Here is a 20,360-nt window from a genome sequence, read left to right as displayed (position 1 = left end):
GAATCCGTGCTGGCTTTTCCCAATCACGTGCTTCATTTGACTTGTGATAGCCCCCAGGAGGATTCATTCCATAACTTTCCCAGGGACTGAAGTAAGACTGATGGGCCTATAATTTCCTGGATCCTCCTCTAAGCCCTTCTTGTAGTCTTCTGGGATGTCCCCCGATCTCCACGACTTCTCAAAGATTATGGAGAGTGGCCTCGCAACGACATCAGCCAGCTCTCTTAACACCCTTGGGTGGATATTGTCAGGGCCCATTGATTTGTAGGGGTCAAGCTCCTGTAATAGTTCACATACCAACTCTTCCTTCACTGACAGTGGGTCTGTGTTTGCATCAACCTGGATTTTTGTTCCCAAGGCCTGGGGCTCAACAGTGCTGGTAAAGACAGAGGTGAAGAAAGTGTTGAGAACCTCTGCCTTTTCAGCGTTGGTGACTAATTCACCTCTCCTGTTTAACAGTGGGCCAATATTTTCCTTCTGTTTCTGCTTGTTGTTTACGTACCTGAAGAACCCTTTCTTGTAGTTTTTGACATCTCTGGCCAATTTCAATTCAAGCTGAGCTTTTGCTTTTCTAACTGCATCTCTACACTCCCTGGCAATGCCCTTGTAGTTCTCAATGGGTATTTGTCCGCTTTTCCATCTCTGGTATGCTTCTCTTTTGGTTTTGAGCAGACTCAGAAGCTCACAGTTAAGCCAAGGGGGTCTCTTGCTCCGCCTACTTCCCTTACCTTTAAAGGGGATGAACTGTTTTTGTGCTTCCAGGAGAGCGTTCTTGAAAAACTCCCAGCACTTGCTAGCTCCTTTATCCTCCATGGAAGCTTCCCATGGAATCCCTCCCAATTGAGCTCTGAGCGAGCTGAAGTTTGCTAGTCTAAAATCTAAAACCTTTGTCTTAGTACTAACCTTCAGCGTGCTCAGCAGGATCCCAAACTCCACAATATTGTGATCACTGCAGCCAAGGCTATCACTAACCGAGATATTACAAAGCAGGTTTTCTTGGTTTGTGAGTAGCAAGTCCAGCAGTGCCTCATTCCTGGTTGGCACATCTAACATTTGTATGAGGAAGCAGTCCTCTACGCATTCCAGGAACTTGATGGATGACATGTGAGCTGCTGTATTGTTCTTCCAACAAATGTCTGGGTAGTTGAAGTCACCCATAAGAACCAGGTTCTGTTGACCCGAAGCTTGCTTAAGTGACCCAAATATTGCCTGGAGGTCGGTAGCAGATGCCTACTGTAAGATCCCCCTTGGAGACGACCCCTCTGATCTTGACCCAGAGGCATTCAATAGGGCTTCCACAATCGCCGTAGTTGACTTCTATACATTCAAGGTTCTCCTTAACATAGAGTGCGACGACTCCTCCTCTTCTTCCCTGCCTGTCTTTACGAAACAGCCTATAGTCATGCATCGCGATCCTCCAGTCATGTGAGTTGTCCCACCATGTTTCAGTTATTCCTATGATATCATAGCTTTCTGACTGGGCGCAGAGCTCCAGTTCCTCCTGTTTGTTCCCCAGGCTGCATGCATTGGTATACATGCACTTGAGGTGGTTGGTCTTCTGGTTCTCATCTTGGGAGGCAGCTAAGGATCATTTGTCGCTTCTCTGGTTGGCCTGGCTTATTCCCCAGTTGGTTGCAATAGCGTGAGAGTTGCCTTTGGACCCTGCTCCCCAAGTCCTTCAGTTTCAGATGGATTCTTTATATCTGAGAAATGTGTTTCCCATATAAAAAGAAAATAATCAGTAACACTGCAGTGGAATTTAAAGCCTTATTGAAAAGAAGGGAACTCTAAGGCAGGTCTTTTAATCAAGAATAATTCAGAGGCCCTTCCTCTACGCCGTTTATGATCTACTTTTACCTAAAACAATCATTTATGCAAAATGCACTTTGACTACCTGAGTCCATAGAACATGAATGAGACTAAAACAAATGACTTCTAGTCCCACCACTCTCTTCCATAGCGTGAAATCCATGCTTTGTTCCAATTGTGCTCTAATCACTTTTCTCCCATCCTGTAATATTGAGATTTTCTGTCCTACACAAGACACTTCTGGACTCCTCTAACTTAACCAACCTGCTGAAGTCCCCAACAGCATGATCAGATAGACAGGGGTCACTAAGATCAGAGTTATAGATGTTTCCTTACATCAGCAGATGGCAATAAGCTAGCATAGGAGGCATAACAGCATATTTTAGCTAGTAAAATTTGGCATGAAGATATTATCTGCTGTACGGACATACCAATCTAAAATCTGATTTAAAAAAATTAAAAACACAAAGTGATTAAGAATTGGAACTAGCAATTTTCACAAGTGTTCAATATTATGGCATTTTCAGGACATACCCAAGTTCTAACAAGCTCTAGAAGTGAGCTTGAGCGCGCTGCTGCCTAACATCAATGAGGATGCAGTTTCATGAAAAGTCTTAGGAAACCTAAGTCTGCCTATCTGCCAAAAAGGGCAGTCCTACTCTTCTCCAAGGCACATTTCTACCTGTTCCCTTGTAAAGGTACCAAAACTTGTGCAGTCATGCAAACAAATTACCTCAGGGAATTGACCTGGCTGAAAAATAACCCAGTAAAATAAATTATTTTTGCAGTAGGATCAATTCTCTGATCCAACTTTCTATACAGCCACAATTAGCACAAATGCCAGTACTAGGCAGTGGGCAAGAACATGGAGTCAAGAGTGGGAAAGAGGGATAGTTGAGTTTCACCATCTGTATGGTTAAGGAGTGTTCCAGATACAGCCATGTGTTGCCTGGCTGGATATAGAAGACTTACATCAGATAGGCACCAAACCATTTAACACTCAGTAAATTGTAACTAGCTGTGTCAATTAACCAAATAATTAACCAAATAAGCAAATAAAGCAGTTGGTGCCAAGTACAGGACAAAATCTGAGAAGTTCTAGCTGAGAAGTTTGGGTTGCCACACATATCAGCCCATCTATAGCTTCCATTTGTAAATTTATCTCAAGCACCGTTTATCTGTTCCCAGCAAGATAAATGGATTCAGGCACTCCCTTACCCCACTCCCTCAGGCATTGAAACCCACCACTTAATCATCCAGTAAGACCTTCCAACCCCGATTAGCTGCTTCTTTGCAAATGCCTGTGTTTCTGAAGATAGGCATGTGTAAAGCTACTTACCTCCTGATGCTGTTTTGCTGTGTAAAGACCTAACCGTGGGATTCTCAAGTAAATCTCTCCTGATTCTCTCATCCAATCTGAAGCATATCTACAGGATCAGGCCCCACAGAGAAAACAGGCATGGACAAGACTTCTGAAGGTTGGTGGCTAGTATGTATATGCATTGCATATATGATTACACTCAAAATCTCAGAAGTCAAAGCACTCAGCTGCAGTAGCAGGGACTGTTTCCTTTTCATTAATGCTCAAGATGTACCTTTTACCTTAATCCAGATTTTAAAAAATAGCAACAGAAATAACCTTCTGAATCTGTTACAGTAAAAAGTAATTTACTGACTTCAGTAGGACTACTCATATAGGTGTTGTCCGAAAAGCGGATTCGTGCCCGGCGTGCAAGTAACCAATTCCACACGCTCAGGAGAGATATTGTTTTATTCAGGCCTGGGTGCTCGGTGGACTTGCCACAAATCAAGCACACTTGGTTTAGTCACTTTTCTGTTTATATCCATGCTTCTCATACATATTTTGAATTTTCTTGTTACATATTCATTACATTTCCGAGAACTAATTATAATATTACATCATCTTAAACACATGCGCACTAAAGCTTTTAGGGTCTTCTTGGGGGTCTCGGGTGGTCTCTGGTGGTCGGCAGGGTAGTGAACTCTTCATGAACTTATTTCCTCTTTACCTTATAGGGTTGCAATTTGTCCCTGAGCCATGCTTGGACCACGTCTGTTTATAGTTTCCATAGCTAAAATTAATTATCACTACTTCTAAAACACACACCTGTTAGTTACCTAACTTCTAAGCAACAAGTCTTCATTGTTTAAAATTACAGAAGCGAACAACATAGAATCCACAACAAACCAAACCATCCATCACCATAGTGCTCTTAAATTAAAACACATACATCTTGATCTCCTCCAATCAAAACCCCACTCACTAGTTTCATCATTCTAGTTTCTTATTAACTGGTCTTTTAACCCAGTTCTGGGTGAGGGCTATACACAGGATGATAACACTTTGAAGATTAATGTTGATTAAGATTAACATTAACATAGGTAGTTGATATTTGAGTGCAGCCTGGAGCATAGTAAAAACTGCATGTTACAATCAGATATGTCAAGTAAGTACTAAGCAGATATTCATGTTCAGATGTTACTACTACTTTAGAAGAGTAAGTCATGATATCTTTTCCCTCTCTTCAGGTATAATCCTTGGATTTTCTCTCCGATCATATAAGATGAGCTATCGGGAAGTCAAGTACTTTTCATTTCCAGGAGAACTACTCATGAGAATGCTGCAAATGCTGGTCCTACCACTAATTGTATCCAGTTTAGTCACAGGTAAAAAAAGAAACAGTTTCTTTGTTCTGAAGTTTTCTTTTAAATAATTTGATAAATCATAAAAAAATGAACATTTCATGTGCTAGAACAGAAGTGTTATAACCTGCAGAAAGAGATACTGCTGCTATTGCTGTTTTAGAGACAATATAACAAAAGGTTTCAATTAATATACACAGAAACTAAAAGATGCTTTTCCCAATTTCTGTATTCAAACAATACCCTTCTTTTTGATGTTTTTTTTTTCTTTTAAATTCTTTGGAGCACTTTATCCTTTTTAATGCCCCTTTTTTCATAACAATCATTTACATTATATAAAGGTTTTTGGCAAAGAGAAATGTTATCTATGAGATTTGTCTTATTATCATACAAGTGCCTCACAATGTTAAGTGGATTATTCTTAGAGTTTCCCTTTGAAGTAGAGACATTTATTTTCAAGGTGAATAACAACATTTTAAACTTCCTTAGTCAGGCAGGGAACAATCACAGAAAACTCAATGCAATTCACAAATGACATATTTAATTCTTTTTAAAAAATCCTTAAATACAACAGGACTTTTTTCATGGGATTACAAGAACTTTCCAAGTTTATTGCTAAAAACTCTGGAAAAACTGTTTTCTACACTGAACAATACCTCATTTAGTGCACAAATGGTTTTAAAAAAAATATGCTCTTACATATTTGCTACAGAACTCATACTCAAGTAAATATACAGGTATTATTCAATATCTAAATAACAAACTATAACCTTTACAGGTATACTACTGTGCAATTTTATAGACACTACTGTTTTGGGGTTTTTTTTACACATTATAGGATAATTCATTGGATAAAAGTCTTATACTTCTCAAGTCAGTCTTAAGACCACTCTTGGCATCCATGACCCAAATCTCTTATTTCCTGTATTTTGTTTGGCAAAGCTGTAACCATAAGATTCCTCCAGGGTCTTGCATGCTGGTAATATTACTTCTTCTTGACTGTAAATGATCTGAATAAATATTTTTGCTGTTTGCAGGCATGACAGTGTCTCCCAGATACGATGTTCTGGGTTTCCATTTGTATTTATGTAAGTGTGCTCAATATAACTGGTTATGACAATATCAGAACATATGGTCTCTGAGGTGTTAGAAATAGGCTAGGCATGATTACATTCCTTTGCAAATTTTTTGAATATCAAAGAAATTAGAACAATAAAAATGAAGTAATAATTATAGAAGCTAAGAGCTGTTATGTAAGTGACAGATAAATTGAGAAAGTGAAGAGTTTTGCTATACAGGTAAACAGTTCTGATGGTTATTCACAGACTCTTGGGAAAATAAACTATAAAAGGTGAAGTCAACCCAGTCACATTTCTCTATAGCCTGTTTTGGTACTTTCATGAAAGAAACAATGCAGAATCACATTCAGAGGTTTTTACTCTCATTTGCCTTATGACTTACGATTATTGCACATGGCTCAAGCAGGTATGCAGTTTTCTCCATGAGATTCTATCTTCTGATGTGTATGTTAGCAGGCATGTACTAACATCTGCTTGGGAGAAAATAGAGGTTATTTGCATACCTTTCATCTTTTACTGTTTATAGGAAAACATGATTATATGAATATCTGTTTTCTTAATCTTTTTGTGGTTTAGACACAAATCCAACTGCATACTCTATGCTGGTCTTTATTCTCTACAGTCTTTCAAATGGGAGAACTCCTAAGTCAGCAATCCCAATCAGTATCTCTTACAAAGTCAAAGGCAAAATTAAGGCACGCTATATGGGAGGCAGCATTAAATAACCAAAGAAATAGATGAAATTCCCATTTGGATTATTTTATGACCAAATCTAGCCTGAATTCTTATACAAACACAAGGGTGACAATTTTGCTCCATTTCTGTTTTGAATTTGCTGCATTTATAGGAGTTCAAAATATTTTATACCTTCTTATTTCATTATAACTTGAAGCATTTGACATAAACAATTTGCTTGACATAATTATTTTAAAATATGCATTGTCCCTAAAAAGTATATAAAATAAATATATATGCATATGCTAACAATTCAATCTGTCATGAAATAGGCAAAGACTGGAGGATTTGCACCAGCATTAAGAACACTATGCATTAACATTTTTTGAGCTGTTACATCAAGATCATAATGAAATTGAAATTCCAGTCCTTAAAACTGGCCCACAAGTTTTATCTGCATATTTCAGTTAGGAAGACAGTTATTCACTGAATAGAAGGGCATCAGAATGAGGTACCTTTTCTTAACTAAACCATATATTTCCTGAAATAAAATTCACAGAAATGATTCATGACCAGTCTTTATAAAAAGCATAGTTGGAACATAACATTTGTGACAAATATTAAAGCTAGAGAAATTTTCTAAGGGTTATTTGCAAATATTTTGCACAATTCTGCTTATAGCTCAGTTTAACAGACATGCTGCATCTCCTTTCCCAAAATTTCCCCCAAAAGTTCGGAAGCTTGGAATTTAGTTGTATAGGGACCACTACTTTTAAATGCAAGTAAACTAGGATTAAATTCTGTGCATTTCTTTCAAATATCTTTGTCTGGTAAAGTATAGCAGAGCATAAAAAGCCCAGTCAAGATCTGAGACCCATTTTTGCTGCACATTACACAAGCAGTAAGAAAACATCCTGCCCTGAAAAATTTACTAACATAGATCAAGCTGGGGAAAGAGAAAGGGAATGTAGAAACAGTGAAACAGAGAGGTCCGCTGGCTTGCCAAAGATTATACAGCAGATCAGCAATAATAGAATCAAGCAAAGATCCCAGTCATGAATACCAGTACAAAGCACTGTGCATTAGATGATAATGCTTATCCAAACTGTTAATGTGAGTAACACTGATACAGTACAAATGAATCTTAATCACAGACCAGGATTTTGTGTGCAAGATCCTGTACAAACACAAAGAAAAAGACTGTGAATTTTCTTACACAAAAGAAGGCTGTATAGTAAAACAATTTAGAAGGCTGAGTATGGAAGGATTACCTCAAAGAAGAAAAACATCTTAATATGCAGTTTGTAATATGTCTTTGTTTATGTTCACTCCCTTTTCTAATTCCAATCATGACATGACTGTCTGTCATGGATTCTGGAAGATACAGAAACTTCCCTGCCTCTGATGCAGCCTTTCAATAACAGACTACAACATAAACAACTGCAGGAGACACAAGTGACTTTTCTTCGGGCAGACTCAGAGACACAAGGTTTTGTCCCCAGACTTTTTCAACATGTTCATAGTATTTACCACTACACAAACTAGAGAAAGAGTTGACAAAGTGCAGAGAGCTGGAATTTCCATGTGTGGATGCCTCTTAACTAACCTCAGATGTACATATGATGCTCTTGATTTCAGCTATCAATGGATTGCAATGAATGGCAACAATGTTAAAAACAAGTAGTAAGGAACATGGTCTATCCCCTCACCGAGATAAAAACAAAGGCACACAAAGTGACTCAAGTAATAAAACAAAACACAAGTAGAGGTCACAATTAACAGCCAAGTTGCAGATGCAGTTGCTTGAAATTACCTATAATGAAAGAAGGATAATATTCAAAGAAACAACTGAACTTGAAACAGTCTCTAAGCCACTCCCTTACTTAAGTCAGGAAAAACAGAGCATCTGGATATGAACAGATTCAACTGGTGAAAAGCCAAATTTTGCCCAAAGCAATTTATGGATGTAAACTGTGGAAAATTAATGCTGTGACATGTTGTATAACCTTAGGCAAATCATGTTAATTTCCTTTTATGACAAGGTCACCCATTAGTTGACAAAGGGAAGGCAGTAGATGTGGTGGTTTGGGATTTTAGCAAAGCTATTGATATTGCGGAAGTTGTCACGGCACCAAGCCTGTCAGAGTAATCCTGATTTTCCTTACTGAATATATTACTTTCTCAACTAGTTTTGTGGTGGTTTTTTTTTTTTTGCTAACAGCATATTATAAATGTATGTGGAATAAATAGCTTCCCTAAGTCTTATACATAAATCCTGAGTTTAGACTCCTGTTTACAAAGATACTAATATAAAAGTTACCCTCTTGGTCACAATGCTTTGAAAAAAATGTTGTTAATTTTATGTAATTGATTAAATTGCACCTGCATTGTATGTAAATTAAGCATTCTGAAAACCTGGGTATAAAAAGCTGGATTTTCCCTCTCATATCAGTACCCCTTGGAAAGATGTCTTTTTGATGTGAAGATGAAAGATTTGTTACTGTATTTGTCACTGATAGTTATTGGTATGAAATGATATAGGCATAACAGCTGTTTAGAGGCAGAAGGTGCAGAGTAACAACTGTCTTCTCTGTCCGCCTCTTACACTGTCTTGGAATCAATTCTGCCACAGGTACTTTCCCAATTTCAGTTATTGTTTTGCCCTCTGATGTGTTGTCTTCCTGGGGTAAATGTCAAGTATTACCTTACAACATGTTCTTTTATTTTATGAGAGCTTCTGAAAGGCAGAAAGTACCTGGCATTATGCTGGAAAGACACAAGCTTTTCTTCAAGAATGTTGGAGTGTGTGTGTTTAGTGGTGGTGGTTATCCTACTAATGCAGCTAGGATATATGCAAGTAGTATGCTTTTGTTTAAGAAAGCCATGAACATTAAGCATTTAAAGAATTTGATAGGAGCCAGCTACGAATGAGACACAGCAAGCTGGGGAGAAGAGCTAGAAATAACTCTAAAAGATAAGATTGCATGAGAGAGACTTTTTGTCTAAATGATCCCTTTACAAAAGAAGGTGGCACAAGGAGTCTGTGCAAGGATACGTGTAGGTGAACCATCCTTCTTTTGGGACTGCAGGGGAATACTCCTGCATACTCCCTAAGTAGAAAAAACTGGGAACAGTGTCTGTTCCCCAAACACGGCAGATATCCAAGGACAGACAGAAGTCTCGGCAGAGATTGCATGGCTCTGTGCCCCTCACACCTCCGGTTGAGTTCCAGAGAGCACAACAGGCACAGGAGTCGTTCTGGCTAATAGGTCTGCTTCACAATGGACCCCCATTCTTACAGCTTTAGAAATTCTCTACAAGATGGAAAGAGATGATGTGGATTTCATTTATTGCTCTTTCTTTATTCTGCCCTTTTACTGCTTTCTCATATCGAAAGAGCTTTAAACTAGATTTGAAGGGGGAAAGGGATAAAACCAGGCTCACTAGAGATAAGCCTGGGGGCGGCACGCCAATGTTTGAGGGACGGGTGCACTAGCGAGGTCCTTCAGTCTGCTCCACGATGTGCTGAGTACACTGGAGCGCATTTGAAATGTCTCTATACTAATGCGTGCAGCATGAGCAAGAAACAAGAGGAGCTAGAAGCTTTGGCCCAGTCCCAGAGCTACGACATCATTAGCATAAGCAAAACCTGGTGGGATGAGTCCTGTGACTGGGGTGCCTTGATGGATGGTTATAGGCTCTTCAGGAGGGATAGGCAGGGCAGGCAAGGCGGGGGGGGGTGGCGCTGTATGTAAGGGAGGGATTGGATTGTATGGCGCTTACAGTTGGTGACAACACGGTTGAGAGCCTCTGGGAAAGGATGAAGGGGAAAGCAAATAAAGCGGATGTTGTTGTGGGAGTCTACTATCGACCACCCAGCCAGGACGATGACATCGATGAATTATTCTACAAGGAATTAAGGGATATCTCTAGATCATCTGCCCTTGTCCTTATAGGTGATTTTAACTTCCCAAACATCGACTGGGAATATCATACAGTGGACACAAACAGGTCCAGGAAATTTCTGAAGCATGTTGAAGATAACTTCTTGGTGCAGGTACTAAGGGAGCCGACTAGGAAAGGTGCCCTCCTAGATTTGTTGTTTGTAAACAGAGAGGGACTCGTGGGCGAAGTGGTGGTGGCTGTCTTGGTCACAGTGACCACGAAGTAGTTAAGTTTCAAATCGCTGGCGATAGGAGAAAAACTGCCAGCAAAACTTCGACCCTGGATGTGGGGAGAGCAGACTTAGGGCTGCTGAAGGAGCTAGTTAGTAAGGTCTCCTGGGAATCTGCTTTTGAAGGTATTGGGGTCCAGGAATGCTGGTCACTTTTTAAGAGCCATCTCTTAAGAGCGCAGGAGCAGGCAATTCCAAAGTGTCGGAAGTCAAGCAAGCGGGGCAGAAGGCCAGCTTGGCTGAGCAGGGATCTTCTTCTAGAACTCTAGGCAGAAAAGGAAAGTGTATGGACATTGGAAGCAAAGACAGGCGACACGGGAGGACTACTAGAGATGCTGTTCACTACTGTAGCGAGAAAATTCGTGCGGCCAAAGCTTGATTAGAGTTCAAGCTGGCCAGCACTGTGAAGGACAACAAAAAGGGCTTTTAAAAATATGTTAATAGCAAAAGGAGAATCAGAGATAACATTGGGCCCTTGCTTGACGAGGTCAGTCACCTCACAAATAGGGACGTAGATGTTTAATGCCTTTTTTGCCTCTGTCTTCAACACCGATGATGGGCCCTGGGACCCACAGAGTCCTGTGTTGGAAGACCGCGACTGGGGGGATGATAAACTCCCAGCCGACCCTGAACTTGTTCGAGACTTGCTGCTCCAGCTGGATGCGGATAAGTCTATGATGGGGCCCGATGGGATTCATCCCATCGGTACTGAAAGAGCTGACCGATGTCATCGCGGGATACCTCTCCATTATTTTTCAATGGTCTTGGGAGTCTGGAGAGGTCCCAGTCGACTGGAAGCTGGCAAATGTTGTCCCAATTTTCAAGAAGGGTAAGAAGGAAGTCCCTGGTAATTACAGGCCTGTCAGTCTCACTTCAGCGCCTGGTAAAATTATGGAGAAGGTTATTCTGGGAGTTATTGAAAAACACTTGAGAGACAATGCAGTCATTGGTCATAGCCAGCAACGGGTTCACGAGGGGAACGTCCTGCTTAACCAGCTTAATTTTCTTTTATGACAAGGTCACCCATCTAGTTGACCAAGGGAAGCCAGTAGATGTGGGTTTTTTTGATCTTAGCAAAGCTTTTCATACTGTCTCTCACAGTATCCTTCTGGATAAAATGTCCAGCATACAGCTAGACAAGTCCAAATATGTTGGGTGAACAATTGGCTGATGGGTCGGGCTCAAAGGGCTATAGTAAATGGGATTACATCAGGCTGGCGGCCAGTCACCAGTGGGATTCCGCAGGGCTCAATTTTAGGGCCAGTGCTCTTTAATGTTTTTATAAAAGATCTGGACACAGGAGTCGAATGTACATTAAGTAAGTTTGCCGACGATACTAAACTAGGAGGGGCTGTGGACTCCCTCGAGGGTAGAGAGGCCTTACAGAGAGATCTGGATAAACTAGAGAGCTGGGCAATCACCAACCGTATGAAATTTAACAAGAGCAAGTGCCGGATTCTCCACCTGGGACAGGGTAATCCTGGTTATACATACAAATTGGGGGAGGAGAGGCTGGAGAGCAGCCCCGCGGAAAGAGGTCTGGGGGTTTGGGTTGATGGCAAGTTGAATATGAGTCAACAGTGTGCCCTGGCAGCCAAAAGGGCCGACCGTGTCCTGGGGTGCATCGAGCACAGCATAGCTAGCCGGTCGTAGGAGGTGATTGTCCCACTCTGCACTGGTGTGGCCCCACCTCGAGTACTGTATGCAGTTTTGAGCGCCTCAATATAAAGACATCAATTAGAGTGTGTCCAGAGGAGGGCAACCAAGATGGTGAAAGGCCTCAAGGGCAAGACTTAGGAGGAGCGGCTGCGGTCACTTGGTTTGTTCAGCTTGGAGAAGAGAAGGCTGAGGGGTGACCTCATCGCAGTCTACAACTTCCTCAAGGGGGGCAGTGGAGGGGGAGGTGCTGATCTCCTCTCTCTGGTGACCAGCGATAGGACACGAGGAAATGGAATGAAGCTGCGTCAGGGGAAGTTCAGATTGGACATTAGGAAAAGGTTCTTCATTGAGAGGGTGGTCGGTCACTGGAACAGGCTCCCCAGGGAAGTGGTCATGGCACCAAGCCTGTCAGAGTTCAAGGAGCGTCTGGACGATGCTCTTAGTCATATGGTTTAGTTTTAGGTAGTCCTGCGAGGAGCAGGGAGTTGGACTTGATGATCCTTATGGGTCCCTTCCAACTTGCGATATTCTATGATTCTATGATTCTGTGATTCCAGACTTCTGTATGGCATCAATTCTTTCTGGGGTGCCATGTCACCATAGGACTTCCTTTTCAAGGCCCAGGATAGTGATCCGGGCGGTGGCATGGGGCAGAGGATATGTTTCCAGCCATCCGGTGGTTGCTTCCACCATGGTGAGCACGTAGCGCTTGCCCTGTCGGGTTTGTGGGAGTGTGATATAATCGATCTGCCAGGCCTCCCCATATTTATATTTCAACCATCGTCCTCCATACCAAAGAGGCCTTACTCGCTTGGCTTGTTTGATTGCAGCGCATGTTTCACATTCATGGATAACCTGTGCAATAGTGTCCATGGTCAAGTCCACCCCTCGATCACGAGCCCATCTGTATGTTGCATCTCTTCCTTGATGGCCTGAGGTGTCATGGGCCCACCAGGCCATAAATAATTTACCCTTATGTTGCCAGTCCAGATCCACCTGAGCCACTTCAATCTTAGCAGCCTGGTCCACCTGCTGGTTGTTTTGGTGTTCTTCAGTGGCCTGACTCTTGGGTACGTGAGCATCTACGTGTCGTACTTTTACAACCAGGTTCTCTACCTGGGCAGCAATGTCTTGCCACAACGCGGCAGCCCAGATAGGTTTACCTCTGCGCTGCCAGTTGTTCTGCTTCCACTGCTGCAACCACCCCCACAGGGCTTTTTCCACAATCCATGAGTCAGTATAGAGATAGAGCACTGGCTTTCACCTCTGCAAACTGACTCAATTCACCTTCTCCTTCAGCAGTTTCTGCAACTTGTATAGGACTCCATACAGCAGCTTTCCATCTCCAATGCTTTCCCACAAGGCGACAGGACCCATCAGTGAACAGGGCATATTGCTTCTCGTTTTCTGGTACTTTGTTATATGGTGGGGCCTCTTCAGCACGTGTCACCTCCTCCTCTGGGGATATTCCAAAATCTTTGCCTTCTGGCCAGTCCATGATTGCTTCCAAGATTCCTGGGCGACTGGGGTTTCCTATTCGGGCCCGTTGTGTGATCAGTGTGACCCACTTACTCCACGTAGCATTAATTGCATGATGTGTAGAGGGGACCCTCCCTTTGAACATCCAGCCCAGCACCGGCAGTCGGGGTGCCAGGAGGAGCTGTGCTTCAGTACCAACCCCTTCCGAAGCAGCTCGAATCCCTTCATATGCTGCCAATATCTCCTTCTCAGTTGGAGTGTAGTGGGCCTCGGATCCTCTGTATCCCCGATTCCAAAACCCCAGGGGTCGACCTCGAGTCTCCCCTGGTGCTTTCTGCCATAGGCTCCAGGTAGGGCCATTCTCCCCGGCTGTGGTGTAGAGCACCTTCTTTACATCTTGTCCTGCCCGGACTGGCCCAAGGGCTACTGCCTGAACTATCTCCTGTTTAATTTGTTCAAAGGCTTGTTGTTGCTCAGGGCCCCATTTGAAGTCGTTCTTCTTCTTGGTCACTTGATAGAGGGGGCTTACAATCAGGCTGTAATCTGGAATATGCATTCTACAAAAAGCCACAACGCCTAAGGAAGCTTGTGTTTCCTTTTTTTCTAGTTCGTGGGGACATGGCTGTTATTTTGTTCATCACATCCATTGGGATCTGATGGCGTCCGTCCTGCCATTTTATTCCTAAAAACTGGATCTCCTGTGCAGGTCCCTTGACCTTACTTTGTTTTATGGCAAAACCGGCCTTCAGAAGGATTTGGATACATCTCTCCCCTTTCTCAAAAACTTCTTCTGCTGTGTTGCCCCATACAATGATGTCATCAATGTATTGCAGGTGTTCCGGAGCCTCACCCTGTTCCAGTGCAGTCTGGATCAGTCCATGGCAAATGGTAGGGCTGTGTTTCCACCCCTGGGGCAGTCAATTCCAGGTGTACTGGACGCCCCTCCATGTGAAAGCAAACTGTGGCCTGCACTCTGCTGCCAAAGGGATTGAGAAGAACGCATTAGCAATATCATTTGTAGGCATATCACTTGGCTGCCTTTGAGTCCAGTTCGTATTGAAGTTCTAGCATGTCCGGCACGGCAGCACTCAGTGGTGGCGTGACTTCGTTCAGGCCACGATAGTCTACTGTCAGTCCCCACTCTCCATTAGACTTTTGCACTGGCCATATGGGACTGTTAAAGGGTGAGCGAGTCTTGCTGATCACTCCTTGGCTCTCCAGTCAACGAATCAGCTTATGGATGGGAATCAGGGAGTCTCGGTTGGTGCAATATTGCCACCGGTGCACTGTTGTGGTAGCGATTGGTACCTGCTGTTCTTTGACCCTCAGCAACCCCACAACAGAAGGGTCCTCCGAGAGACCTTGCAAGGTGGACAGCTGTTTAATTTCCTCCTTTTCCAGGGCAGCTGTACCAAAAGCCCACCGGTACCCTTTTGGGTCCTTGAAATACCCTCTCCTGAGGTAGTCTATGCCAAGGATGCACGGAGCTTCTGGGCCAGTCACAATGGGGTGCTTCTGCCACTCATTCCCGGTTAGGCTCACTTCAGCCTCCAATACAGTTAACTCTTGGGATCCCCCTGTCACTCCAGAAATACAGATGGGTTCTGCCCCTTTATAGCCTGATGGCATCAGGGTACACTGTGCACCAGTGTCTACGAGAGCCTTATACTCCTGTGGGTCTGATGTGCCAGGCCATCGAATCCACACAGTCCAGTAAACCCGGTTGTCCCTTTCCTCCACCTGGCTGGAGGCAGGGCCCCTCTAGTCCTGGTCATCGTATTCGCTACTCACTTCTTGTACGTATGAATCAGAAGTCCCTTTATTAAGGTCGGAAGTGGAATCAGCCTTTCTACTCTGTCTGGGGAACTGCTCACTGGAGATGGGAGCAGCAATTTTCCTTGGAGAACCCCCTTTTGTGGTTGTTTTTCCTTGCAACTCACGTACACGTGCATCTAGGGTCGAGGTAGGTTTTCCATCCCACTTCCTCATGTCATCTCTGTGGTCACACAGGTAAAACCACAGGGTGCCCCGGGGTGTGTACCCACGATGTCTCCTCTCTTGAGCAGAGGGTCGCTTACTCCTAATGGCTGAGACACTGGCCCGTGCAGGTGGGGAACAGGACATATCCTCTTTGAGTTGCTGGACCTCCTGAGACAGTTTCTCCACAGCAGAGACACAGGCCCGTAGGGAGGAAGAGAGATATTCTTCGTATTGCCGGAGTTGGCCAGCCAATTCATCCACCGTTTGTTCCTCTCCGTCTTTTCAGGTCATTATTGCCAATGAGTTGGCATGCGACGCTGGTGCGCTTGGTACACACTTCTGCCACATGGGTCGGGTGCGTTTGACTTCATCTGGGTGTTTGGATAACTGCTCATTGTCCAGGTCATCATAAATCACCTCCAGCATGGCTAATTCCCTCAGGTACTGGATACCTCTCTCCATGGTGGTCCACTTGCCTAGGTGGCATATAACATCTTCCTTGAAGGGATACCTTTCCTTCACACCTGACAGGAGTCGCCTCCAGAGGCTGAGGACTTGTGCCCCTTGTCCAATCGCTTTGTCAATGCCCCCTTTCCTGGAAAGGGATCCCAGCTGCTTGGCTTCCCTACCCTCTAATTCCAGGCTACTGGCCCCGTTATCCCAGCATCGGAGCAGCCAGGTGACAATGAGCTCGCCTGGACGACGACTGAAATCTTTTCACATATCTCGCAGCTCACCCAGGGATAGGGATCAGGTGGTTACCATCTCATTTATGGCTTCTGCCTCTTCCTCCTCCTGTTCTCTGATGGCCCTGGTTCATTTTCATCCCTTACTAAACGAGCTGATTTTCTTGTGCATTTTCTTTTTTGTGTAGGGGCGACTGATACCGGCACGGGTTGGTTCTCTGTTGCAGGGGGCGGAGTAGCCACAGTGCCTGTCGGGGGGGTTGGGGTAGTCGCAGGGCCTGCCATGGCGGGTGGGGTAGCCACAGGGCCTGTTGTTTTGTCCTCAGCTCCAAAGACCTTTTCTTCCCTTTGAGGGTTCTGAATAGTCTTGAACAGGGCTCAGTAGGCATGGGTCAGGCCCCAGCACATTGCAGTGGTTTGTGTCTCCCTAGAATGGCCAGGGTGACAGCATATTTTTTCCAAATATTCTACTAATTTTTCAGGATTCTGCACTTGCTCAGGGGTGAAGTTCCAGAACACTGGGGGTGCCCACCGTCCTTGGCATTTGCCCATGCTATCCCACTCGCCCTGCCACTCATAACTATCCAGCCTTGGGGCAGATCTCTGGATGACATTCTTGAATTGCTTACTAACCTTGGATAAAACTGAAACAATATTCCCAAGGTATACCAGTAGGTGTATCTTAACTACCCAGGGATGTTCAAGGTACTGACAAGTTATCTTAACGAAGGAGATGACATCATAGAGGAAGGTAGTGAAGGTGCCATTCTGTATTTCCTACATAAAAAACCTCTCAGAGGCAGAGGTATAATTGCTAATGGTCTCCATGAGGTGGTACCCGAAATACAGTAACAGCTTCATTACAAATCCCAAATACCAAATAACCCCCAATGCCAGCGTTTTAGTAACAAATCTCCCAGGCAAAACATCATTAATCACTGCAGAGCACAGCAGACTACGAAACCCAACACCAATCTTTAACAGGTACAGTAAAAACAAGAGCATGGTGCAGATCAGATAAATTAATATTGAGTACAGATGAATCAATATTGTGACCCGCAACTGTTAACAGATATAAATTCCTTAATACGCTCTAGTTAATCTGTTATTATCTCAAACCCTTCAAGCCCTATATTGGGCCCCAGAAAGGACTGTCATGGTCCCCGGCTATGCTCCCGCTACCCAGCTTCCCCTGCTCTTGGCAGAGTATGGGAGGCCGAAAAGTCCTCGGTGCAAGCACCACCCAGCAACAACCAAAGCATCAATGGGCCATCAACGCTCCTCTCATACCAAACCCAAAACACAGCACCCCCCCCAGCTACTGGGAAGAAATTTAACTCTGTCCCAGCCGGAACCAGGACAGTATACAACTGTTTAACAGGAATGTGTTAGCCATGAATTTAAAAATAAAAATTCTGCTGAAGTTAGCATTTGGTGTGATAGACCTAGACTAGGTTGCATGACAGGGAACTGTGATACAATTGCACAATCTCCCACATCCAGATAGCAGCTGTACCCAGTCCTCTGTAAAGACATCATTCTAGAAAATACTACAGTGCCATGTTATTAAATTTAAGAAATTAGGTTTTATATTTGCCTTTCCAATATTTGGAATGTGGCAGTAAATGACCCATCAAGTGTAACTGGATGCAAATGCCATTAAATTTTTTCAAAACATCTATCCTCTAGTAAATTATTACCATTTTTCATTTTGACAATCATAATGTCCTTTATTAACATATAAAATTAATAGCAGTAATCATAAAATGCCAGAATTTTGAATTTGCTCTTCCTAACCGCTCACATCGGGGCACACAAAACAATAGGAAGGTCTTGTAAAGAGACCTGTGCATCACCTCTTCAAAAAAGAGTCTGGGAATCCATCCTGTGTCTAGCTTTGTGGAAGCAGGACCCATACTGCATGAAGTCTCTTTGTAGTTCCAGTGTTCTCCTGTCTACTTGCTGACAAGTCTATCGTGGAAAAAATGCTATCACTTACTACAAGGTCCCAGGTGCTGTCTCATATCAGCCACAAATGTTTATGATAATTTCAACAGATGGAAAAACTCTCTTTCAACAGGATTCCAGAGAGGGGAACGAATGCTGTGGAGCCAGCATTATCCTTCTCTCATGAAGAAAAAGGAGGGGCCTAGCAGTAATTCCCTTTAATTCATTCTGGCAGAACAGACCTATAACCGTCTATATTGCCTGTGCAACATCTTGGGTACTCACAGTAAAGCTGGAAGCCAAAAATATTAACAGAAGTCAGTCTTACTCTTCTGTGTTTCATTTTAATAAATATAGCATTCCTGATTGAGTTCATATAGTTCATACATGAAAAATGAGAAACAATTAGGCAGTGTTTGCTCAATTTAGCTGGTCATCAGAACAATGAATCTATTTTCCAAATTCTAAAAATTGGAAATTTTCCAACTTTCCCAAAATTCTCTGATTTTTGCATGTCCTACAGAAATTATTTTAGAAGTCAAAGCAATCAAAACCCATCAAATCAATGAGAAGTTTTATACTGATCTCAGTTGACTCTAGTTACAGGCAAAAGAACAGAACTGACAGATTGTCTATGAGTAAAGCACCTTTTGGATTGCCAGTGTATTTGAGCTGCCTGTATATTTGTATTGGAAGCTTCCTACAGAGGAACCCTGTAGATATCTCCTACAGTAGTAAGCCTGCTATGACTAACCAATCCATGACCATCCTAGGAGTGTGTTATTTTTTTTCTTATGCCTTTCTTTTGATACACAAAATGTTATTAAAAAAATAACTTACCTTCTTTTTCAGACAACTCTTCCCTCTTCCTCCCCCTAAATGTGGCCATGCAAATTACTAAGTTTGTAAAAATCCAGTCATTTTGTAAATGAGATTTCCTGTAGGACTAAAGAAACAATTGAAGAAATATTACTAGTGTTGATCCATGTTCTGTAACAATTTCATTTCAAGCTAGCATCTGTATGGTAGATTTAGGCCAACAGTAGCTAAAAATATACAAACATGAAACTTTATACACATAATTACTTTAAACACCAGCTCTTCAGTACCTGTATTACTGTTTAAAATAAATGTCTATCAAGTCTGGCATATAGCCTCTAATAATCATTGTTTAGACAGGCACTCAAAGATGAAAAAATTGGAACTTTCTTATACTGTTCCACTCCACAGTCTTTAAGGGAACGTGGGCAGAATAAGTTTAATAATCATGTCATGTAATTCTAAAATAGTTTGGACAAAAGCTTTTAAAAGTTAAAAAATGAGTTTAAGTAGCAGGCAGCTACATTTTGAAAAATCAATAAGAAAAAAAGGTAGGTTGGAAACTATTCATCACCTAGAAGCATCAATTTTCAAGTCGAAACACAAAAAGGTCTATGTGCAGATTCAGTGTGTGTTGGCAATCAGTTTGACTATGATTTCCTGAATATGTTTTCTGAACAAGTTTTTGCACAGAAAGTGCTCCAGGAAGAAACAAACTATACCCAGTTGGAAGTCAGAAAGCATTGTGCAAGGCATGGATGTTAGAAAATCATAATGAAATGTCATACATATTTGTGCAATAAATTCAGCTTTGGGTGGAGCCTCTTACTCAGAAAGTGCTATATATCTTAATCTATGCAAATACTAAAAGCAAGGAGCTACAGAAAGGACTATAAAATAAAAATATAACTCACTTCTGAACCATTTCTGAAACAATTTTGCAACAGCACATACACAGCAATCTATCTTCACAAGAGCCTGAGAGAACAGTTCTAAGTGAACCCAGATCTCACTAAAAATTAAAATGCAGTGAGAGAAGAGATGAAATTCCTGCATATAATGACATTCTGTATAAAATAAAATTTTATTATACCTTAAAGAAAAAACCTAAGCATGATATACAGCATCCAATGGTGGAACGCAGTAGTGTAGTTTTTGAAGCAGTAGAGTAGTTTTTGAAGTCTTATTCTCTGCAAGCAGTAATGCACAAACAGAAAGGGTGTTCAGGAAGAAAGTCTGCAATAATTAAAGACAGCAAAACTAAAAAAACCCTCTAAAATCATTCGAGTTTGCTAGTGGTCCTTAATTAAAGGCTGATTTAAATTTCATTGTAAAATAGAGCTTTTCTTAGTGGACCACAACTTTTAGTTGTTTCACAAAGTAATGAAT

At 42.4% G+C, this 20,360-nt stretch overlaps 1 protein-coding gene across 1 annotated transcript in view; it reads left to right on the top strand.

The window, feature by feature from the left end:
• LOC142074894 (excitatory amino acid transporter 1-like) overlaps window positions 1-20,360 on the top strand; it is a 98,804-nt gene that overhangs the window by 16,952 nt on the left and 61,492 nt on the right. The window contains exon 3 of the mRNA XM_075135856.1: window positions 4,360-4,497. Coding sequence (XP_074991957.1) covers window positions 4,360-4,497 — 138 coding nt within the window. The remainder of the gene's footprint in view (window positions 1-4,359; window positions 4,498-20,360) is intronic.

This window comes from Calonectris borealis, chromosome W, assembly GCF_964195595.1.
Source record: "Calonectris borealis chromosome W, bCalBor7.hap1.2, whole genome shotgun sequence".
NCBI classification, from domain to species: domain Eukaryota; kingdom Metazoa; phylum Chordata; class Aves; order Procellariiformes; family Procellariidae; genus Calonectris; species Calonectris borealis.
Note: the sequence above shows the minus strand (reverse complement) of the source record. Positions and strands in the feature narration are given on the sequence as shown.